Source organism: Lissotriton vulgaris, chromosome 1_1 (genome assembly GCF_964263255.1).
Source record: "Lissotriton vulgaris chromosome 1_1, aLisVul1.2, whole genome shotgun sequence".
NCBI classification, from domain to species: Eukaryota; Metazoa; Chordata; class Amphibia; order Caudata; family Salamandridae; genus Lissotriton; species Lissotriton vulgaris.
Window position 1 is genome coordinate 1,754,596,750 of NC_141685.1, and position 15,736 is coordinate 1,754,612,485.

The 15,736-nt window shown below is 39.9% G+C and overlaps 2 protein-coding genes and 3 non-coding genes across 5 annotated transcripts in view; 4 read left to right on the top strand and 1 right to left on the bottom strand.

Moving 5' to 3' along the window:
• HEMK2 (HemK methyltransferase 2, ETF1 glutamine and histone H4 lysine) overlaps positions 1-4,135 on the bottom strand; it is a 112,674-nt gene extending 108,539 nt beyond the window's left edge. Inside the window, exon 1 of the mRNA XM_086919053.1 lies at positions 4,030-4,135. The gene's annotated coding sequence lies outside the window, so the exon portion shown is untranslated. The remainder of the gene's footprint in view (positions 1-4,029) is intronic.
• Positions 4,136-4,616: 481 nt separating this feature from the next.
• Positions 4,617-15,499, top strand: RPL18A (ribosomal protein L18a). Its single transcript, XM_086919054.1, has 5 exons — positions 4,617-4,753; positions 10,582-10,761; positions 12,410-12,539; positions 14,164-14,273; positions 15,359-15,499. The coding sequence occupies exons 1-5, from the start codon at positions 4,736-4,738 to the stop codon at positions 15,449-15,451; spliced, it is 531 nt and encodes a 176-aa protein (XP_086775180.1). The 5' UTR covers positions 4,617-4,735; the 3' UTR covers positions 15,452-15,499.
• Positions 8,624-8,752, top strand: LOC147751159 (small nucleolar RNA SNORA68). The gene has a single exon (XR_015300165.1). It is a non-coding gene; the product is annotated as a small nucleolar RNA SNORA68 (small nucleolar RNA).
• Positions 11,538-11,666, top strand: LOC147751160 (small nucleolar RNA SNORA68). The gene has a single exon (XR_015300164.1). It is a non-coding gene; the product is annotated as a small nucleolar RNA SNORA68 (small nucleolar RNA).
• Positions 14,998-15,130, top strand: LOC147751161 (small nucleolar RNA SNORA68). The gene has a single exon (XR_015300166.1). It is a non-coding gene; the product is annotated as a small nucleolar RNA SNORA68 (small nucleolar RNA).
• Positions 15,500-15,736: the final 237 nt, after the last annotated feature.

Below are 15,736 nucleotides of genomic sequence, written 5' to 3' on the forward strand. Positions count from 1 at the left end.
ATTTGCCTTATTGGGGCTCTCTCTGTTTGTATATTTTGTATGTGTTACCCACTCTATACACCCCTCATGTGCGTATATTTGAGGTTCTTGGGGGTCTGGGGTGTTAGAGTATAAACTGATTTGACCCTCGCTCCTCTTTCGTGTTTAAATATTGTTGTGATAGTGCCTCACAGTTAGCACCCAGCAAGTACTATCCTGCTATCAAGCAAAAGTGTTCTAGTTGTGGGGTAGTTGGTAATTTTGCCAAAGTATGTAGGAAAAAGGGGCCAGGAGAGCCACGTGCGTGGATGATATGGAAGATAGTTTGAGTCTTAGGTTGGAGGGACCAAGGGAACGGAGACATCATTTTGAATACCAATAGCCCAGATCATGTCATGGTTTTAAATGACAGTGAAAAAAGGCAATTATCCTTTGGACCCTATAAAACTTTCAAGTATACCATTCATCAACAGCTCACATACAATCAGATATGGATTTATTCACAGACCACATGCGTGTTAACGAGAACTATGCTATATATCTTCCACAAAGAATCGTTAGGCATCAAATTAGCAAAAATATAAATCGAATTATTAAGTTAAAAAAATGACAGATGTTACAATAATAAAACAAATAAAAGCCCTATATCTAATAGACATAAGGTATAATGTTATTTAATCAATAAAATTCACAAATACTAGAGAAAGCAATCACAAATTAATTTTCATTTCATTAAAATCACAATACAATGACAAAAGAGAGTATATTACAGACAAAACTCAATGTGTCCTTTACTTGTTACACATCTGTTTGGCAGTAATGGTTTTAGGCGTGGATCATGGTGTCAAATACTCTGTGACCTCCGCCTCTATCACAGATTGTGTACTACAGTGGGCTTTGACTCGTTTCGATGGATATATATATATTTTTTTACCATCTTTTTCAAGACAACAACAACAAATACTCTCTGCAGTTAGAAACTATTATCAGAGCAATGTTGCTTTAACAAACACCTCTTATTGGCGATACTATTGGTTGTGATAAAACTAGTTCAAACAGTCCTAGATATAAAATCTCAGCACCACATCCACTGATGTGTTAGTTAAAACTGAATCTGTGTTATGCAATACGGTGCGCTAAACAGTCGCCCTGTATATTGGCCAAGTAATTTGTCGCATTTCCCTTAATGCGAGGAATCAAGTCAGTCCTTATGTTCTATAGGGTCCCAAGATTTCCTATCTCGCAGAACCGTTTCACCACTGCTCACAGGCGAGTTGATGAGACCAATCGTCCTCAGTAATTCTCGTGGACACACTATTGTCGTCCCGGTAGGAATACCCTAGCCGAGCATTCCTACCGGGAGGACGATAGTGTGTCCACAAGTCTGTTACTTCAGACCCTAAATTCGAAAAAGGGAATTACTGAGGACGATTGGTCTCATCAACTCGCCCGTGAGCAGTGGTGAAACGTGGTGAACATACTGAATCTGCTGAATGGATTTCTCTGATCGTAGTGGACAGACATAATAATGAAAAACTTAGGTTACATTGACCTGAGGCATCTTAATAACAACTTCATTGTGGATAGATTTCCTCTTCCTAAAATATCAGAGCTGTTGTCCCGTGTCAAAAATGCTAAATGGTTTTCCTCTATCGGTCTACTTACCATCAGATTTCCTTAAGTGCTGAGAGTAAGCCTTATACGGCTTTCATTACACCTTATGTGTGTTTTCAGTATAAAAGATTGCCGTTTGGTTTAGCTTCTGAGGCTGCAATTTTCCAAAGACTTATGCACCAGTTATTTGGCAAGTACAAGAAAGTAAGGTGTTTCCAGGATGATACCCTCATTTTTGGAGAAGATAGACAAGAACACGATAAAATATTGGAAGAAGTTTTAGTTGTCTTGGAAGCAAAAGGTTTGACAGTTGAGCATTGAAAATGTAAGTTTGCTGTGAAGTCCATTACATTTTTAGGTCATGTACTTTGTGGTTACGGAGTTTCTCCTAAACCTTTGTTAGTGGATGCGATACAGAATGCCCGTAGTCCAGAGAATATTGAAGAAGTTAGATCATTCTTTAGGTTGGTCGATTTTTATTCCAAATTCGTAAATTATTTTTCAAGTAGAGTTTTTTGTATAAGGCAATTACTCAAGAATAAAGTATGAGTTTTGTGGAGTAAGGAGTGTCACAAAGAATTTGTGGACATTAAGAAAGCTATTGCTGAGGCTCCTGCTCCTTAGGGTTTTGACCCTGAACTAGACAACATTGTCACTGTGGATGCCAGTAATAAGGGGCTTAGAGATGTGCTGTCTCCAATCAATGTGGATGGTAACGAGAACATAATAGCGTACGCTTTGCATGCTTTGTTTCCCACAGAAGGAAAATTCCCTGCAATTGAGAAAGAAACTTTAGCCTGTGTCTGGGCTCTGGAGCATTTCCGCTCATTTCTGTGGGAATGTGGGCATCTGCAAGAATTGCAAGGATGGCAATGCGGTTACAAGGTTTCATTCATAAGGTTGCATATGGACCTGGAAAGAAGAATGTAATTGCTGATTGTTTGTCACAAATGCCAACAGATTTGCAAGACTGTTATGATCACGATTAGGATGATGTTTGTCACAAATGCCAAGAGATTTGCAAGACTGTTATGATCACGATTAGGATAATGTGCAGATTGTGTTAACCCTTTCGATGCTGATGACGAGCTCAGCTTGTCATGATGCACGGTTGAGCTGTGCTGATGACGAGCTGAGCTGAGCTCGTCATGAAACAATGGGAAACAATGACCTGCAGCACAGGAGGGGAAAACACCTAGCAGCCAAGGTGTTAATACATGATCAAGGTTTGCATAACATCAAAGAAAAAGATTGGGAGAGACAATACATTTTAGACAAAGAATTGCAACAACTAATGGGGTTGGTGGAAAGTGGCTGACCTAGGAAATCTTGTATTCAGAAATAATTTAGATCCTTTTTGGAAATACGTCATGAGCTATCTGTGGTGAATGGTTTTGTTCATAAAGGTGACGGAAACGTACCTCCCTCTTCTTTAAGAATTAACATTGTCAAGTTGTGTCATGGCGAGCATTGCAGAATTGCATATGGTGTGCCAATTCGGATAAATCACTAGTCAACTTAAGACCTAATATGTGTGAGCCAATCATTACCAGCAAACCGTGCATACAGTAGCAGTGAATATTATGGGTCCCATTGGTGAGGAAGCTAAATATATTATCGTACTCATTTATGTGTTTTCAAAGTGGCCTGGTTTGAAGATTGTGAACAAAATAACCTCTGAGGAAGTTTTGAAATTTTAGCATAAAGTATTTATTGAGAAAGGGTTACCAGTACAAATTGTGCCTGACACTGGTGTTCAGTTCCTGTTGAATATTTCTAAGGAATATTTTAATTGAGTGGTAATTAAACACAGAACTACCTCTGTGTATAATCCAAGCGGTATTGAAATAATAGAAAGGTTCAACAGAGTACAAAAAAACCCATACAAATAGTAGTCGAGAATGGCAGTGATTGAGATCTTCAAATGTTTAAAACCTTGTGAAAGTACAGAACTACACCTTATGAAGCGATGGAAGTATCTCCGTTTGAGGTTACGAGAGGTTGTGGTGCGAGAACCAAATGCAACTCTAAGTGGATGTTGGAAATGTCAAAAAGCACGGTGCACTTGGAGGTAGTGAGATCCTGAATTGTATATAAGTATTAGAAATTTTAGGAAATGGATGACCTTAAACACGGTTCAAAAGGTGTAGAGATTCAGGAGGGTTGTTGGGTTAAAGTTAAAAAACCCTGGAAGGTAAATAAGGGAGAAAGTCAATTTATTGAACCCTTGAAGGTGACGAACGTGTTACGCAATGCTGTTCAGCATCCCCTTCAGCAAAAATTCGCTATACACATCATTATGTGACAAATGAGTCTGGCTCTACCAAAGTAAACATAATAAATAAAATAAAGCATAATACTAATTTCTAATACATAAATATCAATACATGCAGCTTCCTCCTCTTTCAGCGCCCCCTCCCTTTCTGCTCCTCTTACTCTCTTTACACAGGAATGGATGCGTTAACAGCTGCCCAGCCAATTCAGATTCGAGCTCATCGGCCGTGTGTTAGTTGTGTCTTAGACACATGCTGCTGGAGTTCTTAGACAGAGGGGAGGAGCGTTTACACATGGTTAGCTTAGATACCACCTAAAACTGTGACGACTACCAGGGGGAAAGAAATTGACAAGAAGGGATTCCATTCCACTGACAAAATATATATTATAACTCGCGACGTTTTACAATTCTGACAAAATGTTCTTTGTGCTCAATTTGTACTACCTCCACACAAGCTAAATTGGTTTAGAACTTATATTAGCGGTTGAAGTCTAAAGATTAATTAAGGCAATGCATTATAGCTTTTTATTTCCAGTATACTTTGCGATAAAAGTTTTACTTCGTTTGAAGATGGCTGCGGCTATGTCATTAGAAAGTCCTTCAGTTTAACTAGGAGACTGCTCTACTGTCCTGTTTCTATTTCCCACTTTACCCACAATAGGCAACTTACACCCTTCACTCTGTAGAGAACTGTAGCCCTGCCGACGTAAAACTTGAGTGATAGAAAGGCTAGCCAATGATCGTTGACTCTCAACCTATGGGTGCTCTTGATCTCGAAGCTGGGTGTGTGCTTCCTGCGTTCGGGTGACGTCTAGCCGCCGTCGGGCCTCGCGCTTCCTTTTCCTCGCTGGCTGTGGACGAGGCATCATGAAGGCATCGGGGAACGTAAGGGCGCTTATATTTTGATGGTGTTGCGAATGCTGAGGGTCGAGTAGTGTGTCTTTGAGCGTGGACTAACTTTTATGCTGCTCGGAGTGTTCTCTCAGATGCCGGGGAGGGAAGGCGTCAGACCACGCTGTGTGCACGGGCGAGAAGTCTGCAGCATGGCGGCGCACCATGAGTGGGCCAGTTATAGTAGCGTCTCTGATCAGCTACTGGCCTTGTATGTTGTGTGGCCTTCACTACGACACACTGCGGCACTGACTGCTGAAAACCAGTCCGCTAGTTGATGTGGTGATCCAATGCATCCGCTAGCCCCAACTGCGTTTAATCGTATGGCAGCTCGGTGGGTTTCTGGTGCCCCGGCTCAGTTCTACGTGGCTGACTAGACTGAATGTCATTGAGATGATGCTTGTCCCCGTTTAACTTGTTCCTGGTTGTCATTGAATGAGATTTATGTTCTGACACCGGCAGCCTTGGTTAATGATGTGGATAGATGACTTTAACTTTCTTGGTACTTGGAATTCGTAGTTAAATTTTCGAATTTGTTTTTGACCTATGCTACTGAAATGTGGAAACTATGAGCCTGTAGTGCATAGCACTCCCCGAATATTTTATCTTTCACATTTTTATACTCTGTTTGGTCACCGGTTTGTACAGCTTCATACAACCCAACGTGCTAATTCCCCCACTAGGTTGAAGTAAGACAATTTTTGGCCTATAGAAGTGCACTTTTTTTCATTGCAATGTAGAATACACGAGCGAATGATCGCATTGGCACGTGCATGGGCATAACCTTGCTGGTAAATAGGGCTCAAACGTTTAACTTATTATTTATTTATTTTCAGAGTTTTATAGGGCGTGGACAAGACACTTGCGGGTATCAGAGTGCTTAACAGTACATGGGAATAATAGTAACATAAGTCCAATTAGAGTACTTAAAGCCATAGGGCAGTAGAAAGTGACCTGATAAATGGAGGTAATACAGTACAGGTACATAAGTCATTGGCCGGTAGGAAGGGTTTGTTTCCTCAGTGTGTTAATCTGAAAGTTTGCTCCCTTGGTAATGTTACTAATATGTTTCTGCATGTTGAGGTTGCAGTCCAGTGTTATGCCCAGTGATTTTGCTTAGTCCATAATATTTGGTTGAACGTTGAATGCAGTAAGGTGTTTGATCCACTCATGCATTATGGGGACTTTGGTAGGTGGGGCAATTAGGAGGAATTCTGTTTTTGAGGCATTCAATTTGAGGTGATTCTCTGCCAGCCATGTTTGGGTGGAGCACGAATGCATTTGCATGCCCAAAACTTTTTCCTCCCAATTTACTTTATGTGCCTTGGGAATGATCGGATTACCACTGACTGACAATCTTAGTGGTCTGGCTGTAATGTAAGATTTAAAGAATTGACAGTTGCCACGGTCCAAGGCCATGTCTAGATTTTAGAGGAATGCATAAGGCTTTGAATTTATTGTGTTTAGAGATGGGCAGCCAATGTAGCTCCATGAGAGCCCAGGAGACTGAATGATGGCGAGAAAGCCCAAGCGTGGCTCCCGCACCAGTTTGTCATCTGAAGTTTGTGGATGCTGCACTTGCTCGCACTGGTAAATAAGGCGTCACAGTAGTCCAGCCTTGATGCAATTAACGCTGTGATTATTTATTTAGAAAGTTTTATATAGCGCGAACAAGATCTTTGCAGATATCAGAGTGCTTTACAAATACAGGGGGTAAGGGAACATGGGAGTGATTAACAAACAACTGAGCAAAGAATAGTTGTAGGTAAAAAATAAAAAGCAAAATAGGGTAGGTACATGGGGGAGCATAATTGACTAAAACCAATGATACAAATCGACAATCAGACAAACAATAGTGCAGGTAGGTATAGAGTCTCAAATAGATCCAAAGTACAAGTTCAGGTGAATTTAGTCATGAGGATAGCTTTTACTACTTTTTTTAAAGAATGCAGAGGAGGAGATAAGTATGGTTTCAGGAGGGAGTGAGTTCCAGATCCTGGGTGCCATTCCTGAGAGAGCGTTAATGTGTTTTTTCCTTCCGGAATCTACGAGGTTTCGGGAGAAGATGCTTTGTGGTTCTTGAGCCACCAGATATTGTCAGTTTCTGAGTGAGGTAGCTGGGTGAGTTGTGGTGTACAGCTCTGTGCGTCATGCAGGCAATTTTCAGATGTATTCTGGCTTCAAAAGGCAGCCAGTTCAGGGATTTTAAGTCCGGGAAAATATGAGTTTTTTTTGATCCAGTGATGAGTCTTGCTGCAGCGTTCAGAGGCTCTCAGGGGTACAGTTGTAGATAGAGGGAGTCCGCAAATGGCGACGCTACCGTAGTCTAAGTGAGGAATGACTAGGGCTTGTACAGCAGTTTTTAAGTCCTTGGCTGGGAGGAAGGGTTTAAGTTTCCTCCGGGTATTGATGTTGGGGATAAAGAAGATCCTTGTGGGACGCCTAATGTTACAGGCACTGGTGGGGACATCAAGTTGTTGCTCTTGAATTTCTGAGACCTGTTATGCAGAAAGGAGGTGAACCATTTGAGAACAGACCCAGATAGACCCATTCTGGTGTTTAACAGCTTGAGTAAGTTCTCGTGTTTGACAGTGTCAAATGCTGAGGAGAGATCAAGAAGGATGAGGAGGCAGGTATCATTTTGATCTAGGATTTGGAGTGCGTCATCAATTATGTGTCATAGCAGTTTCAGTACTGTGCCCTGCTTGGAAGCCTGATAGAGGGTTGTTTTCCTTAAATCAAAGGAAATAAACGGAAGTACTTTTTTCATTATTTTAAGGATAAAGAAACGTGCCGATGTGGTGGTAATCTGAGTTTCAGATAGCTGCTTAGTGTCGAAGATCCCGAGATTTTTCACTTTATTAGAGGGTGTAGAAAGAGGACCCGTATGAGTGGGCCAAAATCTGTCTGAACAAATTAGGGATGGATTTCCGAAGAGCATAACTTCAGTTTTTGATGAATTGAGTTTTAAACAATTAACTTGCATCCAATTTCATTCTTGGAAGCGAGGCACTATCAGTGGACGAGCTGTTGATTGACACAATCTGAGTCATCTGCATAGGACACCAGCGTGAAATCATATTTTCTTATTAACTTAGCCAGGGGGTGACCTCTAAGTTAAAAAGGGTAGGGCTCCACGAAGAAACCCTGCGGTACTCCACGTGGGATTGAAAAAGCCTGGGAGTCCCAATTTATCGCAAGCCACCGTTTAAAATCTATCGAACAAACAGAGGAGCTTTATCTCTGATCCCTGGCAAGACTGCCAACCAACCCCTCATGGTTGGCCATGTCAAATGTCACTAAGAGATCTAACAGGATATGAGCAGCATTGCTCCTTTCCCCCCCACTACCGCCCCCTCCCCCTCATCATTCGAGTCTGCCTAAGCTCCATGGCCATATTAGCGCCGATTCGGTACTATGAAGGGCCAGCCGATTCGGTACTATGAAGGGCCAGAGAACCATATTATGAGGGGTCCAAGATGTCTTCCAAAACGGAGGATAAATAATGTGACTTTACAAATACCTAATGATATCGATGGAGGTGACCTATGACCCTGAATCTTCCCAGGCAGTAATATCACTTGACTTTAACTCTGACATCACAGTAATAGACATTGCTGAAGTGCCATAGTAGGTAAGCTGGATGACTAATAAAACTACACAAAACAAATGTGTATTCTAGTTATCACATTTTAGGGTACTGATGGTCTTTGAAAGTCGTGGGATGTTCTAATGAATTGTATCTAGGACATGCCTCTTGCAGATGTACTTTTTCTATTAAAACAGATTTTAAAATGACTGCCTCCATATTTGTTTAGCCTTTTTTTAATCCCTCACAAAGTTTGTGTTTCTGAATTTTAGGGAATTGCACACAAAACCCAAAGAGCATTAATTCATTGTAATGTTCTTGTCTGTTGTGCAGACATTAATTGTACCTTGTCGCCTTTCAATTGCTCATGTGCTTCTGAAAGTGAAACGGAAGGTACTACACATTTTACGTAAGTGTTTAAAAGTGACCGTGATCCAGCTGCCGACTCGGCATCATTCAGTTTTGTTTGAAGTATGTAATCTGATGACTTTTAATTCAGGTTTTGTCACATTGATAGATGTTGTAGTACAGGTCATGGGTGATTATATAAACCTAAAATTACTATAAGTGTTCCTTGGCCAATGACTCAAGTATAACACCGCTTTCTCACTCATTTGCGTTCACTCATTCTTGCTCAAACTCATTACTTTGGACTCCCTGTCTTATACATTTATTCACTTTCACACATTTTGACTCCTTTTATTTATTAATTTCATCTTGTACCCACTCGCTTGTTTCTGACTCGCATGCTCGCTCAGTTAGTCACTCACAGACTGTTGCACTCTTATTCATTCTTACTCCTCCACGTAGTCACATACTTGTGCTCACTTAGTGCTAGCGAGACTTCTTCCAGCTCCTACTGCATTGGTATTGAATAATTTCTTTAATGTTTTATTTTATTGCACCACATTATATTTATTACATATCATTTCCCAACTCTGTATTTTGACATTACCATGTTCTAGCCAAGATGTCAGCTTATTTTGCGCTGTTTATGTAGGCAATGTTGTAGTAAGTGGAGCAACATTGTCTACTATACATAGCTAAATTAGGTTTTTATGTGCTGCATTCACCGAGCTGAATCTATTCCAGGCTGGTCTTTGATTTGACGCTTTATTTAAACAATGAATATTGAAGTGGTGATTTATGTAGGGGTGCACAATTTTGTAGTGTGAACGCTGGGATTTGAATGCCATCTTCGTTATTATCAAATGCCCATTCTTTGTGTCTAATAATTTTACAGATTTTGAGTCCATGTTCGATAACTACAATTCACATGTTAATTCAAGCTGATGTGGTTATAGGATGTCTTTATTGAATGTTAAATGTAAGGGGTGACATGTGAGTTATCTACTGTCCATATCCATGCCATCTTATACTAGACACTGAACTGCGACAGGTTGAACATCTTATATTATTTTACATTGAGTTAAATCAAGGGTGCTCCGACTTCCTGCATGTCTTTAGTGTGACTTGTGGGCATTACACCGCATATGTACTGCAGCAATCAGATTTGTATTTTTTTATTTTGCGCATTGAGCTGCCAATGTGGTTTGGTGTTGGTGCTGGATGAAGTGATTGGGGCCACATGATGCGTCTGACATGGCTTTTTTTTTATTAAACTGTGGGATCTATTAAGTCTTGCACCACTGTGATCCAAGCGTTAAGTTCGTGCAGTATAGTTGCAATAGCCATTTCTGTCCCTGTATTCCAGGTGACCATTAAAGTTGGAGCTCTCCAGAAACCTGGCTGTAAAATTGGCCTACGTTCCTATAAGACACTTTTGGAGAGAACTCCTGTTTTATGATAAAGAATGTCTCAGTGTAAAATTACTTTTACTCCTTTTGCAGTGACGTAAGTGTAATTTGTTTTAACATGTTTTACATAATTAACTGAATGGAATGTTAAATATTTTAGTATAGAAAAAAACATGGTCTACAGCGTAATGGACAACTGATGGAATCATTCCCATAAAAGACACCCAAGTCTTCCATTGTAATTTCGTGGTCTGATGTGCTAGCATGCTTATGGAAGTGATTCTGATGGGTCTACTACAGTTTTGCAAGAACTAGAGCATATTTAATATTGGTGCACGTCAGAAGCTACATACTATTGGCTCACACAATGTAGAGCAAATTATTCTGCCATTAGTGCCGGATTGAAAGGGACTTGTTAAACGGTGCATGCCCTGGTTCATATACAAACTTAAATTGTTAAAATCCTTTCTTTCCAGCTTCGGGAGTACAAGGTTGTTGGGCGGGCTTTGCCTACAGTGAAAACTAAAGTCCCTCCCCTGTACCGCATGCGGATTTTTGCCCCCAACCATGTTGTGGCCAAGTCACGATTTTGGTATTTCGTTTCTCAACTTAAGAAGATGAAGAAGGCTTCCGGAGAAATTGTGTACTGTGGCCAGGTAACTTTTCCTACTGTAACTGGTGCATCATCTATTTTATTGCATAGGTAAAAATCTATTGGTGTTTACTTGTATAGTTTAGCTAGTTGGATTACATTATAAAGATGACCTGAGTCCCTAGCTAGGTCTTGATATTGCTCTTTAGACGTGTTAATTTGTCACCCATTGGTACATCCCCATTACTCTGAGTAGCAGTATTGAATGCCACACTTCTGAAATCATGATGCTTTTAATAATTCACTGTTATATTTATTTTATTTCAAATTCTGAATACTTTAAAATATGGGTTTTCAGGAATCATTTAAATACTAACGTGTCTTGGCAGGAGTGGTCCTATTTAATAGATTATAGTTTTTTCTATTTATGAACCACATAGATATGCAGGAACCATTCTAACATAATGTACTTAGTTGCAAGGCTTGCCAACCCACAGTCCAGTTGTGCTGAGCAGTCAATTGTGGTTCATTGCTCGGTTGGACTGAAAATATGGAGTTTGGAGCTGGCCTAATTCCTTACTTCCTCGTCTTATTGATGGCTATCTTCTTGGATGCCCTTGTACTATCTGTGAACACCTATAAGAGAATATGTGAATTGAAATATCCACATGCTGTTTGTAGGGTTGATGTAATTTTTTACTTCGGATTTGTGTCAAGGGAAACTTGGAATTATGATTTACTTTTTCTATAAACAGATTTTAAAATGACTACCTCCTTTTTGATTGTTTTTTTTTACATTTATTTTTTTATCACTCACAAAATGTTTCTGAATTTTAGGGAACTGCACACAAAACCCAAAGAGCATTAATTCATTGTAATGTTCTTGTCTGTTGTGCAGACATTAATTGTACCTTGTCGCCTTTCAATTGCTGATGTGCTCCTGAAAGTGAAACAGAAGGTGCTACACTGTTTGCTTAAGGGTGCTTAAAAGGGTTATGACGTTACAACGCATGCTTTTACCCCGCATGCAGTTACAACGCATCTTTTTACCTCCTCTTGCTGTCAGGGTGGCTGGAGTTTGAAATGGTATAATTTACTATTCCAACTCCAGTCTGTGCAACAGTAGGGAAGGTGTTGGCGTTAAAACCAACACCTTATACCCCCTACAGCAAGCCATTTTCCTTGTAATTGCATGCAGGGTAAATGCATGCGTTGTAACTGTTACCCGTTTAAAAGTGATCATGGTACCATATGCTGACCCAGCATCATTCAGTTTTGTTTCATGTATGTAATCGGATAGAACTGCTAATTCAGGTTATATGTAACATTAGTATGTTTGTAGTACAGGTCAAATTAACAGGTTTATCATTCTACAGTGTCTAGATAGTAGGCACTGGAAAATTATTTGTGTTGCAATGCAGGGCATATTTTTTTGGTGTGGTAGCAGGTCAGGTATATGGTCTCCTTACCTGATTGGAAAAGTAATTTAACCACATCTGCAGATGTAACCAGCACTACATTACTCATTTCAGGGTAAGGGGAGAGAGACTACGTAAACTATTGCCTGTGTAATAAAAAAATGAATCACACAGGAGTAATGATGAACAATTAAATGTGACAGGTTTTGACTAGAGAGATTCAGACAAAGAATAAAGCTGGTTGATAGTTGTCCAGGTACTAAAACATTTCACTGCCTGCTTTCTGTCTTATAGGTGTTTGATAAGTCTCCGTTGAAGGTTAAGAACTTTGGTATTTGGCTGCGTTACGATTCCCGCAGTGGCACCCACAACATGTACAGGGAGTACAGAGACTTGACAACTGCCAATGCTGTGACACAATGCTGTAAGATAATTTTGTGTACCATTCAATTACTTGTGCAAATTATGGATGTAAATGGATAGTTTTTACATGTAATGCCACCTATACTTTGACAAGAAATGATGTAATGTCCACTTTACCTATCTTGTATAATTCTAACCACCCAAGCTGTAATGTGTTTATGAATTGCTTGGATTCATAACCAATGAATTGACTTAAATTACATAAACACTACTATGATATTTTGAAAGCCATTTCTAAGTTTTCTACATTGTTGGCAGTGTATGCACCAAGCAACAAACTCCATAATCTGAAAAGGAAACCCTGAACAAAAATTCCAGAGCGTTGTAATGAATGCAAATAGTGTGCTTTGAATGAGCAAAATATTTGAGTCTTCCCAAATTGTGGTTGCTTTAGAGGTGTTTATCTCCAGGATGGCCTCGTCAACCCCCCCCCTTTTTTTTTTTTTTTTTTTTAAACGCCATACTGAGATAAATTGCTATTCTTATTCAGGCATTGTACTTAAATGCGACTCCATGATTACTTTAATTTAAATTCATCCTGCATGAACACAAAGAATTTCCCATCCATTTCATTCTTCCAGCCTTGCCTAACTCGCTTAGTGCCTGTCCATCTGAATGTAATTTGACACATGCAGTGAGGGATGCAACTTTAAGCATTATGGAGTATAACTATTAGTAAATCGTCATATTCGGCCTCTGTACCTGTTCATTTATGTGAGGCACACAGAAGAAATGGTGTGCTTGGAAACTCTACTGTTTTAACACTGACCCTCTAGCCTAGATCTCATATAAAATAGCTGTAATCGTTGAGCGTCTTTCAGCCTTGGACTTTACTATAGCCTGCTGTTAATGTGCTAAAACTGTTGTGGAAGTATCTGAACCAGAGTTGCAGGCCCTAGGCGCAAGTGAAGGCATTTAACCAGTATAGCCAGAGGCAGAATGACCATAAGGCTTTCGCCTTGTGGATACCCTGCTGGGGTTATCGCAATACATTTACATAAGGCTTTAAGAACATTCCACCACCCAGAGGGTAGGGTATTCTAAACTAAAAGGGAAACAATGGAAAGACAAACAATAGAATATTGGAGCAGGTGGTTTACATCCGCCATTATTGGCCCTGAGCCATTCATGGTCTTCAATGGGGCTCCCACCATTCCAGTGCTCTAGTATTATATAGCCTGTCTTGATATTCTATTCAGTTGCGTGCTTTCAACTTTCTCTGAATTAATCGGTCAGGCGCACCATTTTGAAATGTCCTTATATGGTATAAAACCATTAAAGACCAATCTATTACCTTCACTAGAAGCCATAGTACTCATAACTAAAATCACTTAATCAAATGTGGGTAACTGTTGTCCTGTTTAGCTACATTGGATAGATAAACTTGCACATTTCCTCTTAAGTTTATGGTTTGTCACAGCTAGTAGTACTTTTCACATGTCTAGATGAATAATAAAACTAGCTAATATTGGTGGTCAATTTTGCAACTTGTTTGGTAGAGTAATCCATGTGAAAAGCTTTTTTTGGGGGGGGGGTGAAGGGGCTAGCCCATGGAGTAATGGGTATTACTAGATTTGAAAACTTGTGGTTAGTGATAGTAGGCTAACAAATTATCTTTACTTTAGATCGGGATATGGGAGCTCGCCATCGTGCCAGAGCCCATTCTATTCAGATTATGAAGGTCGAGGAGATTGCAGCGAGCAAGTGCCGTAGGCCTGCAGTCAAACAGTTCCATGTAAGTAGTACTGTATTTTGATAAGACTGTCATCAGAACTTGGCTGTAGTCTGCAGCCAAGGAGTATGCGCACAATTGTCCTGTATTTGGTTAGTACAGCAGTGAAAATTGCAATGACGTAATCATATCTGCAACAGAGTACACCAATTACCTATTTGTAACTTTACTTTTCTTTATATTGTGGTTTGTAGTCTTAACTAATAATCGTCCATGTCCTAAAAGGGAGTCTAAAATACTTTTAACCCTGAACTTGGAAAGCCACCAGTTTTCTTACCATTTTAGGGATATGCACATAATACTCGGGGGAAGGGAGGTGGGGGGGGGGATACAGTTACTGGTATGACTGTCTTTAGTTGTAGAGTGGCAGGTACTTTGGCATAAAAATCACTGGTACAGGGCGGATAGTCTGACGGCAATGCTGCAAAGCACTTAGATTTATGAAGACTGCAGTTTCTTTTTGGGTTACTCTTAACTGTCACATACGCTTATAGTAACCAGGTGGCTGCTAGTTGGTGGTACGTTATCCTGGATTTTGACAATTGAATGCATTCTGAGTTCTAGCGTTGATCCAAATCAGTAGAACTGCTGACTTAATGCTTGTACAAGGGAAAGCTAGGCTAGAAAACAGTGACATCCAACTGATGACCCTAAAAAGAATCCAGCATGTCTGTTTGGTGTAGAATATTCTGTGTACTTGACTTACAAGTGTGTGATTTTGTTTCACATTGCACCCAAAACCCAAAGAATATTACTACGTCCTGTAATGTTCTTGTCTGGGCTGCATAAATTGAAACTGTACCTTGTCGCCTTTTATGGGCTGATGTGCTCATGAAAGTGAAACAGAAGGTTCTACAAGAATTGAGAAATGGAAATGTGGGTCTCACCAGATCTTTTTGTATTCATTTAAAGCTTTAGATGGACCATCCAAATAATAAATTAATCATACAGTAATTCTGTGATCATTTGTTCAGTAGCTCTGAACCAAGGAGTAGGTGCTATGTAAAAGGCAACAATGGACTGGGTGATAAACTTTAACCTTATGCTTTTGCAAGAATAACTTCATTTCTTTTTTTTAACCTTCACAGGACTCTAAAATCAAGTTCCCTCTGCCTCACAGAGTTCTACGCCGCCAGCACAAACCACGTTTTACCACCAAGAGACCAAATACATTCTTCTAAAGGAAAACTTCTATTGGAGCTGTATAATAAAATTCTAGTTGGAAAGAGTATTTGTTTTGGGCTTTTATCTTTCTCCCCATTCTTAAAGATTTGTAAAGGATTGTTTGTGTATGCATTGTGCACTGTGCAAAAATATTGGGTTATCCCTAGTTGTGTACAAAAACATTGTAGCAAAGTGTTCTGAAATGTAGAAAATAGCTGCATTTTTAAAGCCAGCCAAACTCTTCAGGGGAGGGTGGGGGGGCTGTATTGTACAGACCATGATACTTTCACGTCTGGACTATG

Bases quoted from the DNA above. Each gene is read 5' to 3' on its own strand.
- RPL18A (XM_086919054.1), top strand. The intron at 10,762-12,409 runs GTAACTTTTCCT...TCTGTCTTATAG, and splicing joins AAATTGTGTACTGTGGCCAG to GTGTTTGATAAGTCTCCGTT. The intron at 12,540-14,163 runs GTAAGATAATTT...TCTTTACTTTAG, and splicing joins CAATGCTGTGACACAATGCT to ATCGGGATATGGGAGCTCGC.